At 41.4% G+C, this 18418-nt stretch overlaps 1 protein-coding gene across 6 annotated transcripts in view; it reads right to left on the reverse strand.

Moving 5' to 3' along the window:
• The window catches only part of SYTL2 (synaptotagmin like 2), a 99835-nt gene that overhangs the window by 25365 nt on the left and 56052 nt on the right, over window positions 1-18418 (reverse strand). For 3 of the 6 annotated variants that reach the window (XM_079930847.1, XM_079930848.1, XM_079930846.1), the window contains exons 4-8: window positions 17199-17334; window positions 9980-10061; window positions 8637-8751; window positions 6717-7520; window positions 3438-3506 (exon numbers count right to left, since the gene is read on the reverse strand). In XM_079930847.1, coding sequence (XP_079786973.1) covers window positions 3438-3506; window positions 6717-7520; window positions 8637-8751; window positions 9980-10061; window positions 17199-17334 — 1206 coding nt within the window. Of the gene's footprint in view, window positions 1-1064; window positions 3409-3437; window positions 3507-6716; window positions 7521-8636; window positions 8752-9979; window positions 10062-17198; window positions 17335-18418 lie in introns of those variants that run through there. The other 3 variants (XM_079930844.1, XM_079930845.1, XM_079930843.1) reach the window with 1 other exon arrangement.

An 18418-nucleotide genomic window follows, 5' to 3' on the forward strand; every position in this document is an offset into this window, starting at 1 on the left:
CTTTGTCTCTTCCCAACACTTTATCACGTTGCCTGACTTGAGATTTGAAAACATTACTCTTAAGTTTCATTTCCGAGGCCTTTGAGGCTGTCCAGTAAAAAGAGGGCACTTTCCCCAAGAACCTGGCCTGCTTTGACTGTGAAGGCTCCTTCTCAGGAGTTTCTTCCTTCACTGACACTTGGAGCTGATAAGAAGGACCGTTAGATGATTCTTTAAGGAGTTTCTCAAAGCCAATCCCAAAAGCACTCCCAGTAATTGATGGAGCCTCAGGCTTTTCTACTGTTTCTTTTATTTCCTTAGGATGGAATTCAGAAGCAGCCTGCCTGGGCACCTCAGTACTACCTATTAACTTTGATGAATAAAGAGTCCCTGTATCACTGTCATATTTTGAGCAGGGGGTTTCAATTGTTTCCTTCAGTAGTTTTTCTAAAACAGCACTGAATTCAAGGAGCTCTGATTTAGGTTGAATAATTGTTTCCCTCACAGTTTCTGTCACTTCCTGAGATAACGCTTTGCCATCCTGAGCAACAGTAGAAGCAGATGAGCTAAGGGTTTGTTCTGATGGAGGCATTTGGGCAGCTAAATAAGATCCAACTTTATGAGTTTTATCAGGAACTACACTGAAGGAATACAAATCCTTTCTGTCTGGAACTATGCTGTCCATTGCAGTCTGTGATGGGATAACTCCCAGAGAATTTGAGGGGCTACCTTCTACCTGCACGCCTTCAGGAAATTCTGCTTTTACTTCTCCAGAAACTACTTCCCTCCCAACTGGATAAGTCAACAAAGCTTCTCTAAGTAGCTTTTGTAATACAGACTTTACATCATTCAGTGCAGGTTTGGGTAGAAGAAGAACTTTTTCTACAGTCTCAGAAATTCCCTTTGAGAAGGTAGTGCCTTATTCTGAGGAACAAGATGAGCATCCTTAGAAGAAGGCACACCTTGGGGAGTGTTGGCCACATCCCCAGAAGAACCCTTTCTGTGGTGATAGGAAGGTTGATCCAATGGGTAAGAACCTTCTGCAGCCATCTGAAACAAGTTCTCCGTGTTTAGCTGGCACTCACCGCTTTGAGCTTTCTGGGAGAGAGCTGAATTTCCCAAAGTTCCTGCCTCTGGAAAAGAAGCTAGTATCTCTCTCTGATAGGCTGATGTGTTCTGACTCCACTCTATCCCTTTTTCATAAACTCTACTCTCTTCAGACTCAGAGTCGATCCTAGTGGTTGCTGGTTCACATTTGGTTTGCGAGGGAGAGGGTGGAGGTCCAGTGGCTTCCTTCAGGAGTCTGTCTAGACTAGCAGTCAAAGTGTTCGAATTGACCTTTGGAGGAGCTACTGTTTTGTCTATATGCTCATTAACGATCTCCTTAGGTCTTTTGGCTTCTTCCTCGGTATCAGCAAAGTCTGTCTTTCGAGGCCATGTCCTATTTTCAGAAATACCTGGTTCAAGCGCTTGTTTTTTATGAACTTTTCCACCACAGGGCTGGATGACTGGTGATGAGGCTTCTGAAAGCAGCTTCTGTAAGCTGTCACTAAACGCGTCTCTGTAGTCTTTAGAGAAAACACTTGTTTTCACGAGGGATTCTTGAATCTCTTGAATCTCTCGGTCAGAGTAATCCTTTTCTTCCTTGAACACTGGAGTAACAAACCCTTCTGTATTTTTTCCCATGTTTTCCTTTGATGACTCATATCCTGGCAACTGATGAGTGGACTTTCTGGGTGGTCTCAATGGAAATGTGGTTTCATTTGGTAACACCTGGAGTGTGCCCTTTGAATTTAATTTCTCTATTTCCTCTCTTTCCGGAACTCTTTTCTGGCTTAGAAGCATCTCTCTTTCATGGGTATTTTTTCCTGATGATTTAATGTCACTGAATTCTTCGCGTTTCTGGCTATTAAAAGGCACAGAATTTTTTTGGCTTGTGGTAGTATTCTTCTCAATATTATCTTGACTGTTTGGATTGGCTCCTAAGCCCCAAAACTTTCTCAAATTCTCAAATTGAGAGTGATTATAGACCTGTTCTGTACTGGGTTCATCCATTCTTTCTTTTAGGGATATAACTTTAAAGTTGGGATTCCATTCACCAATCAGAGATCTGTCTTTCTCCAAAGAGGTATGTATTTCACTCCCAACATTTGAAGGAAGTTGCAGTGGTGGAAAAGTAATGTCCTTTTCACAATGCAAACTGTCTGTCACTGGTAATCTTCTTATAGGCTCAGTTGTCTTACTCTGAAACAGAGACACTTTACCTGGTTGGCCAGCTGAAGGATCATTTTTGGACGGACCTGATATTTGGGGCCTGGTCTCTTTAGTTTTATTTGAGGAATAAAAATGGCAGAGATGGGCTGCTTGACCATCCTTATCTAGGACCACTTGTTTGGCAGTGACTTGATTATTATATTTACTACAGCCTGTAGATAAACTGTCCATGGACTTCACAGGCTGATATGCTTTAGCAGAAAGTCGTTCCTGACAAAATGAAGATGTCGGTTCTTTATGAGTTAAGTTAGCAGTAGCTTTCTCACCTTCCCAAAAGGATATTCTGTCACTCACTCTTTTGTATTTCTCTCTTTGCACTTGGTTTTGGGGAACCTCACCTGCTTCTTGTAGTTGGACCTTAGGCTCCTTCCAAGGAGATTTATTGTTGGTAGCCTCAGGGGGTGACTCAACGGTCTCTGATTCTGAAGAAGCTTTTAGGATGTAACTATCTCTTCCTTTGCTCTCTCTCTCTGCCTTCACGTTGTCTTTCAAACTCCATTGTTCGGTAACTGTTGAAGAGTCAAAATTCACTTCTGACTTTCTTCTATTTTTTTCATAAACACAAAGCTTGGGCTCTTCTTCACCTAAACTGTCAACATCCTTAGTGTTGCATGGAACTTGATCTTCTGCATGAGATCCTTTGCAAACACTGTAGGAGTAGTTATTGGTTGGAGGAAGTACCCCAATTCCTTCTCCTACGTTTTTTGAACCTTGGCTATAGTCCACAGTTTTACTCTCTTGATTTGGACTGGAGATTTCAAATGGTTGCAGTATGCCTGGACTTTCCTTGCCTTGTGGGGACAAATTAATAGATTGGGGTTTGATATTCACATTTTTGCCATTTCCAAAAGGCATATTTTCCTCTACCTGGAATGTTGAATCAGATCCCACAGGTGTCAATTCAACTTTGGTGGATAACAGAGCCTTTGAGTCATTTTCTTTTTGACTGCTATCACCTGTCACCAAGGCAACAGCAATCCGTGACTTTGAGTCTGTTTTTTCTTTGGGCTCTATTTCTTGGGAATATTCGAGAGATGATTTCTTGTCATCTGAATGAGAACTTCGGTTAAACCAGTCTAGGACTTTAGATATGGAATCATCGGTTGTCTTCCTTATCTCAGTGGCATGTGGACCAGAGCATGAGGACGTCTTAGCTTTTAGGGGCTTGAGAAGAGGGGGCTTACCTTGCTGATGGTCTCTAGAACTGAGATCTGGCACCTGAGATGACGCAGGCTCAACGTGAGACAGTTCATCTGCAACATAGAAATGCTTTTCTAAATAAGAAAAGAGAATGCTTAAAGAATTATTATTCAATCACTTACATTATCTTTTAAAAAGGCACTTTGTGTTTACATTTTCTACACCATTAGCTGTTTATATCAGCATTTATCTGGAGTTATAATGTAAACCATCCTAAATAAGATATTCTACCAAAGATGCCCTATAACAGTAAAGGAAGGTAAACATAGGCCCCTGGAAGTATGGGATGTAAGCCGAATTGGGGAATTTCTTTCAAGTGTCTGTTTTATTCTAAAAAATCAAGTAGATTTTGTATTCTGACCTGTGTTACATTTTAAACATTAATTTCTCTCAAAGCTTTGCATAAAATAGACACTCCAGGAAGATACATCATGTTGATTTTATGACGCCACCTATCTACTGGCCCACTCATAAACCCTAGAGAGGGCTTATACTCAAGTTCGAGAAACACAGACTTAGGAGATTTCAGAAGTTAGAAAAACAACGTTCAAGGAAGATTAAACAAGGAGCTCCCTCCAAAACATCAGAATGGCACAAGAAGGATATTTGCATCCAAGGGCCTTACTCCTGGTATACTGAACCAGAATCTCTGAAGATGAGGTCCAGGAATCTTTCCTACCAGCTATCCCAGTAGTTGTTTTGCATACTTCAGTTTGAGGACCATGGTCTCAAGAGGCTCCCCCATGATCCCCTATTTCCCTTCTACAATCTGTAAGCTGGAGATAGTCTCTGTGAGACAAAGTAAAATGAGGACTGATGGAGAATGGGATTTCTACCTGTTCCCTGATGTTTGCCAACCAACGGCTAGGAGGCTAGGGAAGGACACTTAAATTCTTTCTGGTCTACCAAGAAAGTAGGGAGAAATTATACTCCAATAAAGATGTTAAAAAAAAAAAAAGAAAAAAGAAAAAGTAGGGAGAGACCTTTCTGAGCCTTATTCACAGGGCACATGGCACATGTAGATGAGGGAACTCAGGCATTCTTTCCCTTTAGTTAAGACTAAAGGTGTTTCAGCATTTCTTGCTCTTCCTTATAAATGCTAAGCTACACAATACATGTTCTTGAAAATTATGTGAGCTGAATTTTTATGACATTAGCTACATCTGAAATGCACCAGAGGAGATGTCAGTTAATAAAATTATCTCTTTGATTTTAATCATCAACTCTGGCTAAATGCTAAAACAACAAAGGCTTATACAATAATTGGCACGTAGTGGATATTGGTTTCCTTTCGTAACTACACATTATACTATTAAATATATGTCAGTAATGATAAAGTTCCTTTGAGAAATCTTTAAGAATTCTTTGTTAGTCTGTTTAACAGAAGACTAATAATGAAAAGAATGCTTGTACTACACAGTGAAAAAAAAAGCAGTCTGGACAGTATAAACATAATTTAAATTATATCCATGCCTGAAAATTATTGGAAGGTCCTACAATTAAACATTAGTGATACTGCTGGGTGATATCACAGATAATTGTTTTATTCTGTATGCATTTCTTCTTTTCAAATGTTTTTACACTTTTCAAATGAAAGTATATTACTTAAAAATAAGAAGAGTTTAAAAATTTGATGCCAGATAATGTTTTGTTTCCTTTGAGAAATTCTTTTGTTTTCTTCCAGTATAATATAACGAGTGTGATAATGACTGTCCTAAAGCTCAGAGCTCAAGTCAAACCCTTATAATTCACACAATTAGAGTTTACCATTCTTTTTTGGTCCTGATTTTCTTCTTATGCTCCATTATTTACTTGTATATATTTCTGTGGTAAGCAGGGGGGAAAGCAGGGCATTAATGAGTAAGCAGAACTTTGTATATAAGCTCTGAGACCAGAAGGCCTGTCTGTCAACCAAAATGGGTTTAGCTGATGACGGCTTCTCCCCAGACTTCACGGTGAGCTGAGATTGAGATTTAAAAATCAGAAAGCAAAAATAAATAGTTAATACAAAATTATAAAGGTAGTCTGTGGAAAAGCAGGTGCACTTTGAAAATCAGGAAAGGTTTACCATTTTTCTTCTATGGATTATAACAAAGGAAAATATTACCAAAGAAATTTTTTTCATCTTTTGGATAAACATTTAAGTAACCATCACCCAATTATTTGCTAATGTTTATTCAAACTTTAGTAGTTTCCTTAAAATGAGTTCCTTTATATCTTGAAGAAGCTAATTTTTAATTTTTTTAAAAAAAATATTCTCTTCTGTTCAAATGATTTAAAATACCCAGGGAGAGGGGTGATGGAAATGCTTTGTCCTTTAAGAAGTGGATTGATTTGAATAAGTATGAAAGCGTACAGCTGAGCAAAAGTGACTCAGGGTCAACTTAGTATCGACTAATAAGGGAGGAGGAGAGTAAATGAGTTAGAAACTTGACTGTTGCTACTATGAATTTTCCTGACTATAAAAATTATCATAGAGTTAGTTTAGGACTTAGTGAAGATGGGAGAGAGTACACAAAATGATTTTTCCCATTGCTTCTGTTTTAAAACATAAGAATTGTGAAGTAATCATATAGGCATAGGAAAGCAGTTTGAGGCATCCCCTGAGAGTTCTAAGACCTTCAAGAGAGGACTAGTCAGCTAGTTAGCAGGAAAAAGCAGTACTCTCATTGCCTCTCAGCTCACACCAGCTGAAGGAGAAAGTTCCTTCAGAGCATTTAAAGTCTAAGAACAAATGGATGGAGGCCCTGGGCAGGCCAAAGTATGAGGCTTTTTCATAGTAAGAATTTAAAGTCTAGTTTCCCATCCTTTGAGGCTAAGAAGGTGACGGTTCTCCTGAAATTAAAAGAGAAACCGAAGTTTGGTTAAATCGTAATTGATAAATTTGCATTAGGTGAGTAATAATATATTTACTCTGTACAAAGGTATTAGCATATGTTTATTTCTCACTCTGTATATACACCTTGATTTAACTCAAAGTGCTATAATTTGTTTAGTTAAATTATTGATATGATTTTTTTTTTTTTTTTTGGATTAAGCATAATGTGCCGGAAAGTGTGCTATCCTGGTTCTTTTAGTTATTGGTGATTGAGGAAAACATGTAAACCCATTAAGAGGCATAAACATTCCCCAGTGGCATCCGCTTGAATTTTAGCGGGAATACCTAGAAAGCAAAATGGGTTTCTACCAGGCTGGCTGGCTGGCCTGGCCATTCCAAGCCCACTGGCTCAGTTTTTAGAGCCTGGTAGTGACGAATCTCTTACCAGCAGGGCTTCTGGACAATTTTGATTCAAGCCTTGACAATTCTGATGAGTTAGCTTTGTGTTCATTGATGGTGTGTGAATTCTCAGTGGACTGTGCTCTTGTAGTTAAAACTTCTTTGGGAGAATGGTGCTCATTCATTGGAAAGGAACCAGAAGTCGTTGGCTGATGCGTTTCATTTTTTGATGTACTCGGGCTTGAGGCTGATGGCTGAAAAAGCGAAGGCTTTCTGTATTGGGAAGGCTTAGGATCATTGCAAAACTCATCTATGTCCCCTGCATCTTCTGTTCCATTCTTCAATCTGTCAGATTCTAAAACACTAAATTCTCCTACTTCCCGGCCATGGACTAGCCCCAGACTCTGTGGGAGTTCATCCTTCACTGCAGAGAATCTCACGTGCTTTAATGGCTCCAGTGAGTTTGAGGAGGAGTCATCTTCTAAAGAATGCTCCTTCTCAGAAATTCTCTCATGGATGGTTAGGCCAGGTGACACAATTTTGCTTTTGGGTTCAACGTTCTGAGGAAAACGAACAGTTTCTGAGTCTGTGCTACTGGAACTGGAATTGCGTTTCAGGATCCCTCTTGGAGCCCCTCTTGTGTTCAGGGAGTCTGTCCTTTGTCTAGGAAAAGACTGGTTATCATCTTGCTTTAAGTCATGCGATTTATAGATCATTTTCCTGGCTGTGGGGATTGGAGCCTTGATTTGGGACCCATTCTCAGGGCCTGGAAAAGTCTGCTTTGTTTTCTCTAACTTTTGGCTTGAAATATCCAGGATAGATGACTCTTCTTTGGACTCTGACAATTCACCTGAAAAGTAAAACATATTAGATGATATACCAAATGCAGAATAACTCTGTAATTTAAAACACCTATCATAAACTTAATCTACATTTAGCAAAAACACTAAGTATTAAAGACAATGAAGCATGAAGCATAAATACAGACCTAATTAAAAAGCCTTAAAAAATTCATGCATGAACATCATTAAATTTAAGATTGCTGTGCTTTACATACATACATAGTTTGTGGTATTTTATACTCAATAAAAATTTTTTTTAAAAAAGAAACTTTAAAAATTCCTCAAGGAGGGTAAAGAAAAAACACAGAAGTCACTTAAAAAAATTCACGTATGGAAACCAGAAAAGGGAGCTCAATTTTTTAAAATCTCAATACCTAAAACAAAAATTAATTTTGTTAAAAAGTTAAAAAAAACAGGTAATGTTCCAGTGACTTCTTTTCTGTAAAGCATTTTATGCTATCTAAAGTGTATCCAATGGAGAAGAAAAATACACTAATATTAAAACAGGCTAATTGAAACTCCTAATTCTACTGTTTGTTAATTTTCTACCCCTTGTCCAATCTTTGATGCTTGTGGAATCTTCTTACAGTTGCTTTTGAAGAGATTAAATTGTCTAATGTTTCTTCTTAATGGTGAGAATGGTAAAATTCCCTAAGAGGCAGACTTCAATCAGTTAAGCAACAAATCTGATCAAATGCTCCTGGAAGACTGGGCTGATAATTACAGATTAGAGGATTGTAACATTGTCAAGTGGTCTTTTTATCTTGAGGCAAACTCTCCATTTTAAACAGAGAACTGTGTCTGTACCTGGTAGACATCCAATAAAGACTGTTAAATGAATGACTGAATGCCTCTGGTCAAAAAATTTCCCAGGTCACTGGGGGGGGACCCAAGACATGGAGGTCACACAAGTGTCAGCTCCAAGACTGGAATGCATGAACTTCCGGTTTCTAAAATTTCTGCTTCCTTCCCTCAGGCAGGAAACCAGTGGGCAAAGTAGAAGAAAACCATCAGGACTTTTCACTTTCTCTTGAAAGCTATTTTGGTTAAAGGAACTCTGAGAATTTCCCTTAGTCCATAGATAACAAAGATAAAAATATCTACCCCATAAAAATAATATTTACCCTCTTTTGAAGTCTGAAAGAAACCAGCCCTTCCATTTTTTGACTGCTCATTTTTGATTTGTTGAGATAAGTGATCTTCTGGCAGCATGGAGCTATTAAATGGATTCTTCCTTTGCTGGGGAAAAATATTGTTTATTAAACTCATTTTAAATGTCACAGCAGCAACTCAGTGTCAGCAAATGCTTATTATCTCCAATAGTTGGTAGTTTTATCCAGTAAATTCTATCTGGCATGTTTGAAAAATGATGGTCTTAATTAATCTGGTTAGCAAAGAATTACCATATATATGCCATACCAAAAAAAAAAAAAACACAGGACAAAATTGTATAAAGTATACTCAATTCCAGAGTCCTCCAAAGTTAAACCAGAACCAGGCATTCAAATCTAAATCTCACAGAAGTGAAATTTTTACAGATGTGAGAAAACATGGGCCTGAACATATCAAAGAGGTGGTCAACGTTGGGGTAAACCTGAGACTCTAATTAGGGCAGACTCCCACCCATGCTCTTCCTACTGTATGAGACTCACTGTGATAGATTAAAGCTGTACTAAATATAATTGTAACTGACCTTTCCTATAAGGATTTAAAAGACAAGGTATCTTGAAGTGGTTCATAGTCACTATCATGATCATCAATTCTAATGACAGAAAAGCGTATCAGTAAATAGAATATTTTTCAATTGAAGTATAGTTGATTTACAATGTTGTGTTAGTTTCAGGTGTAGAGCAGCGTGATTCAGTTATACATACATACATATACATATATATATATTTCTTTATTCAGATTCTTTTCTCCTTTAGGTTATTACAAAATATTAAGTATAGTTCCTTGTGCTATACAGTAGGTCCTTGTTGGTTATCTATTTTATATATACTAGTGTGAATATGTTAACCCCTAACTCCTAATTTATCCCTCCCCCCCAGCATTTTTTTATTAATGTAAGACTGAATATCAATATTTGCTATCTGTTGTTTCATAAATTGACAATTCCCTCCCCCAAGCAGACCTCTAACAGAGATTCAGGAAGCCATGAATAGGAATAAGTTGGTTCCATGATATGGAACCAACAAGCCACATTCTTATGCTTCAAAGAAGCAGCCCCCAACAGCATTAGACTTTTCATTCTTTAGGACAAAAACTCTAGGTCTTCAGCAATGCAGTAACATGATATTCATAAAATTTTCCACCACAAGAGTGATTTCTTATATTAAACAGAAAAATTATCTATGTTTGGTAGGAAAAAAGTACTACGAAATTCTCTTTATTTCACGGTGCTTTGAAAAAATGAGAAAAATGGCACTCCTTCCCCGAATGAGATTTTCAAAGTCTGAGCTCAATCTACCTTGGCTGGAGATACAGCTGACTTCCTTGTGCTTTCCTGGGATGTATCAATCATGGTGGAAGCTGGATTTACCACGCTGGAACTGCAAAAGAAACAATTCAGCCAATAAAAACTTACCCTTTGAGGAAGCGTAAATCACGCCTCTGAAGCCAGAAGCTATTAAGGCAGGATAGGAGAGGAAGTTTGTAAAATCAAACTGCCAGGAAGGTAGAGGGAGTTGGAGCCTAGAGATGATTAAGCAGCGAAGCAAAGGCAATGGGAGAACAGAAATGAAAACAGGCATGAGACAAGACGAAAACCATCCATCAGAAGAAGCCTTGAAGTTTTTATCACGGTACCAGGCACACAGGAGGTTCACAGTTTAAATCTGTACAAATAAACTCACCTCAAAGTCAGGACCTAACATCAGATGCAGACTAGAACAGTGAGCGGTTGTTCTCAAGAAGGGAACATCCCTGCTGAAATAAGGCCCCAGAGCATTTTAGAGATTCCGTAGGCCAGGACCAGAAGGGCACTGCTTACTCTAACTCGGGTAGAAAATAGCTAAAGAAAAGACGCAGGTGAGACAAGTGATTGGGCAGTAGAACAGAAGAAACAGCAGATCTAAGAGATGCTGTGCCGGGAGGATGGTGGATTGGGGCAACTTACTGGGAACTTTCAACCCAACTCTACAGGCTGGCCAGGTGAGTTCTCGTTCGAATACAAGAGGAGTAAAGACAAGCAGAGCATCCAGAAGATGGTGGGAGGTCAGAAGCCTGGAGCTGGCTTAGAAGGGAGAGGAGAATTCTCTAGACCATGATTCCCTACCGGAGGGACAGGGCAGCCCTAGGGTGAGAGTGCAGGGAGGGTGAATGGAGAAAAGTGAGTTGAGCCAGCTCCCTCCTGAACAACTACTCCCTTGGCTGTTGAGTAAGAAGGGCAAAGAGGGTCATAGTGGCTCCCAAGAGGGAGGAAAACGACCCACTCAGACTTCCTGCTCCAGTGGCCCTGCCTCAGGCATAAGAGGGGAAGTCACTATTGGCTGAAAGCACCGTGCCTGGTTAAACTCCACCAGTTCTCCTAGTGGCATCACAGAGTCAAGGACTTGGAAGAAGTACCTCGGAAGGTGCTGGCTTTTTACCACGAAGCTAAAGAACTGGAGGGGGGGAGGGGAGCATTTTGCCCCCAAGGCCACAGAGCCTTGCCCAAGATAGTTGTCACTAAAATTATGGACTAGATGTTCTTGCAAATTCATTTCCTTTCCTTCCCTCTGCACGTTGATTGCTACTTTTGTAGTCCCAGGAACAGGCTGAACACTTGAGGAAGCCATGCTCCCTTTTGTTGCCTTCCTCACTGTTCCAGAAAGGAATTACAGCAGATGAGGCAGCTGTATATGGAATACAGCCTGACCGCAGGGTTGTGAGAAAGGGGGAGGAAAGGGATGGGGAGGGGAAGGGCAGGGAACAAGAGGAGGAACTTATAATGGAGCCAGAATTAAGGCTAATACAAAAACACATGGCAGGAGGCCTCTGTTCTTGAAACAGGTGAGCACAAACTTGAATCAAGTTATCTAGCGGCCAATATGAGAAAAGAATCCTGGTCACTGATAGAACTCACAGTAAAAACAGCCAATAGCTCAGGACTAGAAAGTAATGTCTCTTGAGTGTCACTTTAAGAAGCCAGTGAGTGATATGAGGAAGCTTATAGCGGATGCCACGTTCAGTTTTCTCAGTGTTTTGTATCATCTCCTTTAGTAAATAAATCAGTCACACAATGAGAGGACCTGGGCCAAATGCTGATGGTTGGGGTCTCCATGGAACAGCCATCTTCTCCTGTCATCTTCCTCCTTTCTCCTTCCCACTCACCAAGAACAAAGGACAAGCAGAGTCTCTACATTCTCCTCCCTCTGCTCCCTGGAAATCCAGTTCCTGCGCCTCTAGCCACCAGGCCCACGACTGTCCACACTGCATATCATGTTGTCCCCTCCTGCCCAGAGATGAAACCAGTCTCTCTCTACTAAACTCTACTAAACTAAATCCATGCAGCTGTGGATTTCATGTCTGCTCTGCAACCTCATTCTGTGCATACATATCTTATCTCTCATAGTAAACTGGGAGATCCTTAAAGAGTATCTTGACCATTTTTCTATTCCCCACGATGCCTTGTACAGTGCCTGGTACACAACTGGTGAACGACTGAATAACTGAAGGCCAACTGAGCCAGTGCCAAGGAAGGCAGCAGCACACAGGTGCCATGGTTTTTAAAAATATCTACGTTGTTTGCCAAATTACAATGAGGCGCATTATTTAGGTTTTAAACAAAATGTCTTTGTTCCTGCTATTCAGAAATCAAAAGAGAAGAAGAAATGAGGTATTCAGAGCACGCGATCAAACACCAGAAACATACAGTATTCACTGGGTTACCTTGTGGTTGGGATTGGCGGGAAATGGGATGAGGGTGAGATACTTGGTTAAGTACAGTTCACAAGTCTGCTTACTAGAAAAAAATAAAACAAGAGTCTTATGCCTCACACTGTCTCTGAAAATATAGTTACTTCCTCAATTAAGCTCCGGCTTTGCTTCTCTTGAGGAATGCATCAATGTTTTGTTTGCCTGTCTTTTAACTCACAACCATCAATACAGCAACCATCTTATTCTCAGTTGATCTTTGCAACATCCCTGTGAGGTATGTATCCTTCTCCCCATTTTACTAGCGAGAAAACGGAGGCTTGGAGAGCTTAAGTTAGTGAAAGAGCTAGGGATTTGCACCAGATGTGTCTGACCCTGACTCCAAAGACAATCATTGTAATGGCTGGGCTCTACTGCCTCTGATTTCTCACATGAGTAAAGCAGTGGTTTATGGCAAGAGGACTGGAGTGAAGTCTGGGCGATTTCTTCCTTCCCAGTTACTCTCACATCTGTCACTTCCTTTCCACCCCTACTGATTCCTCCTTTATTTCTGTCATCTGTACTAGCCTCATATCCGACCTCCTGACACCAAAGTTCCACTTCTCTAATCCATTCAGCATTCCACCTCTAAAATGGGATGGTCTAAAACAGAACTTTGATCATGTCCCTCTTCTGCTCGTTACCTTTCCTGGATCCTCAAGGCCTGTGGAATGAAGCTGAAGTCTGAACTCCTCAGGAAGGAATTGGAGACGCTCCACCATCTGCCCCACTGTACCCTCCCACTCCGCCTTCCTGTTGACCCTCATGCCAAACATGACTCACTGTCCCTCTTTGCTGTCTCCCCCAACCTATCCCCAGCCCTTCCCTCAAGCGTTTGCTCTACTCTCTTGACCCAAATCCTCACTATCACCTCCAAGCCCAGTCCAAATCTCACCTCCCTTGTGATGCTGGTCACCTATCAGCTCAGCTGGAAGTGGGTCTCCTTGTCTCAAGTCTTACTGCACATTTTATTGGTACCTTGGGATTGGGATTTGCTCTCTGCCTGGTACTATTTATTATCATGTGATCAGATATTCATATATGGAAGCATTATTTTTCCTAAGAGAATATAGTCTCTTTATAGCCAGATACTGTGTCTTTTGTCTCTTAGAATCCCTCTCAGAGGGATCAGATTTCTATTCGCAGGGTGTGTCCTGCATATATAAGATATTCAATACATTCCATGTGATGAGTTCTTAAAACTGTACAGCAAGCCAAGGTTCACACCTTGAGCTCTGTAATTTCTTCCCTCAGGTACCCTTCAAAAACTACCTGCAATACTAGATGTAGCACTTAGCCAAAATGGGTTTACTTCCGTAAGAAGATTATTAAAATATTAGACTACGAAACTACTGTTAGGGTTCCCCTCCTCAAAGTGTTTGCATTTTAATACAAGTCTTTGAAGACTTAACTAAAAAGAAGAATAACGTTAGGTACCGTGGTAGGGACATCTGGGGAAGAGGGAGGGCTTTATAGCAGTCTTAGAACTACACCACGTGGGCAGTGGGACAGTCCATCTGCTCCTATGCCTAGCCATAAAATGTTTCCAAGCACATGCAGCAACTTTTAAAGCTTTTGAACCTTAACTAGCCTTTCCCTCTAAAGCAGTTAAAAATGAATTCCCTGGAGGTCCAGTGGTTAGGACTCCGAGCTTCCACTGCAGGGGTCACGGGTGTGACCCCTGGTCGGGGAACTAAGATCCCACAAGCCTTGTGGCACGACCAAAAAATTAAAAAATAAATAAAGCAGTTACAAATAACACCAGACATACCCTCTTCTGAGGTATTTTTCAGCTTAAATATGAACTGTGTCTGGAATCAGAAGCAAATTTTGCAAGTGCTTTTTTTTTCCCCCGTGTTTTTTGTGGTTGGTTTCTCCCTTTGGATTGTTGATTTCTCCCTTTCTCCTTGGCAGCCAATGCTGTGCCCATGCCCAGTACCCAGTGCTGTGCTAACACGTATTACGCTCAATGAGGCTTCAACACATCAACAAACACATGAAGAAATGGCTCAGGGATTGAGTGAAGCAAATTCAAAAATATGCTATGCCTTTTTTTAAAACCCCAAACACTGGTCCTTTACCACTGTGTGTGCCAATACTACCATGCTGAAAATCAGTAACCAGAACTAGAGCTGGGATCACTTGTGCTTTTCTTTGCCACTCGAAAGGGAACCTCATTCTCTGCTGCTCTGTTCATCAAACCTCTCTCTGCTTCCCCGTGCTACAGATGCAAACAAAGATGAGTTCCAAAATAACGCAGGTAGCTTCCCATGCTTGAATACACACTGAATACCCACGGTGTTTTAACTATTCACAGGCAGAAGCCCACAGAATTGTACCCACAACGGAAGAAGGACTCTTGCCCCAGAGTTTATTAGAAAAAACTCCTTCAGAAGCTCCAATATCCAGTCACTGCTGGCTTACACTCCCCAACTCCTGACTCCTGGCTAACAAAATATTGACAGGTATTGAGTCATTCTATTGAAGTTCACTTAGTCTAAAAGTACAGGCCCCAAAATATACTTAACACACCCAGTTCCCAAATGTTAAAGTATAGGTGAAAAACATGCTGGAACCTGATACTGAGTAAAGCAGTAGTTTCTGACACGGAAAGGAGGAATTAAACAACAGCTCCTTCTACAGTTCTGGGTGATTACCACCCGTGCCACGTAATGAGCAAGGCGTGCTGGATACATCTAACATTTTTATTCCTGCCTTCTCAACCTACCTCATCTATGTTATAATAACATAATTATGAGGCCACCTGCAAATTGCCAATTTTCTTTCTTCCTGAGAAATGCCAAGTGGTTCCCATACCTCATTTCATTCAGTCTCATAACATCCTGGTGAGGCAGCCTAGTTCTGATGTACATACAGATGAAACCCGAAAGACTCTTCTGAGGTCACGTGAGAAATGTAGCAAACGATGGAGATGCAAATGTGGACACTATATGCTCTAAGGGCAGTGACACCTCGGTCCCTTAGGTCCTTTGAGATGAAATGAGTTCCTGGGAGAAGGACAGGAAGTCTGACCCAGATAAAAGAGTACAATGAGCTAAGTTTGTGTCTGACACCCTCAAATCTTCTCTTGTCCACCTCTTCCCTCAGTCAGTCAGCGCTCTGGTGTCCCCACCAAACCCAGCTCTTAGGAGCTGCTCTCAGTTCCTTGAAGGGGAATCTAAATGCCTGTGTTCTCACTCCCAGAGTTTCTAATATTTAAGGTGTCCTCTTGCTGTATGGAAGGAAGGCAGGCCTTCATCCCATTAGGGAAGTTGCAGGCAGCTGGAACATGGGGAGGCACAAGGAGAAAGAGGTAACGTGTTCTCACATCCTTTCCTGAGCTCCCTGAAATACCTGTATGTATGTGAGAGCCCACACTTCCATTCATTGAGCAACTACTATGCACTATGAACTATGTGTTAGGAATTCTACATGTACAAGCTAATTAGAGTCTCAACAATCCCGCTAGCAAACTATTTCATTCCCATTTTACAGCCAAGGAAACAACGGCCCAGGAAGTTAAGTCACTTCTAGTGCAAGGTCACAGAGTCAATTCACAGCTACTGTTAAGGTGTTTCAACCTCTAGCCGACATGGCCTCTACAGATATAACAGAACATTACAAATCATCCTAGAGGGGAAATAGTGCCACCTACCACCCAGGAAAACAAAGCAAGTCCTCTCCAAAAGGGAAATGGATAAATAATGGGGAACAATAGAATCAGTATTCCATCATCCATGTGACATAACTTTACTTATATTTGACTCTGAAATGCCTGTTGGTGCCTACAGTATAGACCCTCTCCCTCACCTGTAAATTATGTTGGAAACATCCCTATTCCCCAGGTGCCTCAGCCTTGGATCCTGGATCACTGGCTGTCCCACCAGCAAATTCACTGACTTCATTCCAGTTAGAGATTCTGAATTGAGTTGTCTTCACTGAGGAAGTAGAGATAAAATGCAACTGCTCTCCCACCAAAGGGTAACAACTATACCACCAAGGGACAGATACCAATGGGAAGATCCTTAAATACCTAAAAGCAAATCATCATGGTTCCAAAAGGTCTGTGACAACGAAACCCCATAATCAGCTATATCACAGGAACCATGTACTGTACAAATGCACGTTTTGATTGGCCAGATGATAAAAATGTATGGAAAACACAAAAAATCAAGACTGAAATATTGAGGGTAATCTGCATCCTTAAGAGACATCTATTGAGTGCCTACCATGTGCCAGGTATTCTACATACGTTACCACTAATTCTCACCATAACCTTTCCTATATAGTATGATTCCTATCTATAGTTAGGAAAAGAGATTCAGAGAGATTAAGTGACTTGCCCATGGTCAAATGGCTAATAAGTGGCATAGTCAGGATGTGAATTCATGTCTGCCTGGTTCCTGTGCTTGAGCTTCTTCTAGTGCACCAAGCTGTTACAATTTGATCATCATTCATCTCTTTCCTGAATGACTTATTCCCCTACATTCATTTTGGAGTATCTCTTCACTGACTCTATGGAGATATCCTTAGCACAAATAAAAAAACAGCTCTTGTTGGTGCTGGAAGAAATCACCACTTAACATTTTAGTTTTATTTACTATGCAGATCTGTTAGAAATTCTGGAAGCTGAGAAAGAGTACTGCGCAGGCTTTGTCCACATCAGGGCCCAGAATTCTCTCGTACATGCCCCCTTCCCATGCCCGTGAGACCTGTCTGGCATTTGCACTCACATAGCAGGACCAAGCCACGAATCCCACGTGCAGCAGTGCTCCCCAAGAGCTCAGTCTTACCTTGGGTTTGCAGGTGCTACGTCTTCTTCTGGCTCTTCTACAACACCGGTTAGCTCCGGGGGGAGGAGAGCATCTTTGTTGACATTATTCACCCAGCTTTCCTTTGCCCTGTTTGCTCTGTCCTTACTCTGCTCAGCTGAAACAGGAAACGATAAAGACAAGAAGGTTATCTATCTCTTACCTCCACGACCTACAACTCTCATATCAGCTCTTATCACTGAAGGCTGGAACCTGGACGTCAGGTCTCCTCTGAGTGCCCAGGCAGTCACTAATGAATCTGAGCACTTGGGATCAGAATTGCAACTGCAAGAGGAGTCAAAACACAAAGACCTGGGCTTCCCTGGTGGCACAGTGGTTGAGAGTCCGCCTGCCGATGCAGGGGACACGGGTTCGTGCCCCGGTCTGGGAAGATCCCCCATGCCGCGGTGCGGCTGGGCCCCGTGAGCCATGGCCGCTGAGCCTGTGCGTCTGGAGCCTGTGCTCCACAACGGGAGAGGCCACAACAGTGAGAGGCCCGCGTACCGCAAAGAAACAAACAAACAAAAAAACCCCACAAAGACCTGTATACAAGACCTAGTTATATTACTAAGTGGCTCTGAGGCAGAGGGAATGTTTTTTGAGCTCTATGAGCCTAATATTCCTCTTCTTAAAAAGAAGACACTTGTGAAAATTAAAAGAAATCACGCAGGACTTCCCTGGTGACGCAGTGGTTAAGAATCCACCTGCCAATGCAGGGGACACGGGTTCGAGCCCTGGTCCAGGAAGATCCCACGTGCCGCGGAGCAACTAAGCCTGTGCACCACAACTACTGAGCCCACGTGCCACACTACTGAGCCCATGTGCCACAACTACTGAAGCCCACGCGCCTAGAGCCCATGCTCCACAATGAAGAGGAGCCCCCGCTCACCGCAACTAGAGAAAGCCTGCACTCAGCAATGAAGACCCAATGCAGCCAAAAATAAATAAATAAATAAATAAAATTAAAATAAAAGAAATCACGTAATTAAAAAAAAATTACATCTGCGAGAGAAGTCAGTAGATTCCCATGTTGTTACCTCCCTACAAGTACCGTCTCCAGAGAGCATGGGTGCACCTTTAAATGTGCAGAGATGACTAAAGCAAAATTCCGACTGCCCTAGGTGATTCTGACCTGAACTGGGGTCAGGACCAAATGTGTACGGCCAGGGGACGCTCAGGGCAGGGAGTCCTCACTGGGACAG

The sequence above is a fragment of the Stenella coeruleoalba genome (assembly GCF_951394435.1).
Source record: "Stenella coeruleoalba genome assembly, chromosome: 8".
NCBI classification, from domain to species: domain Eukaryota; kingdom Metazoa; phylum Chordata; class Mammalia; order Artiodactyla; family Delphinidae; genus Stenella; species Stenella coeruleoalba.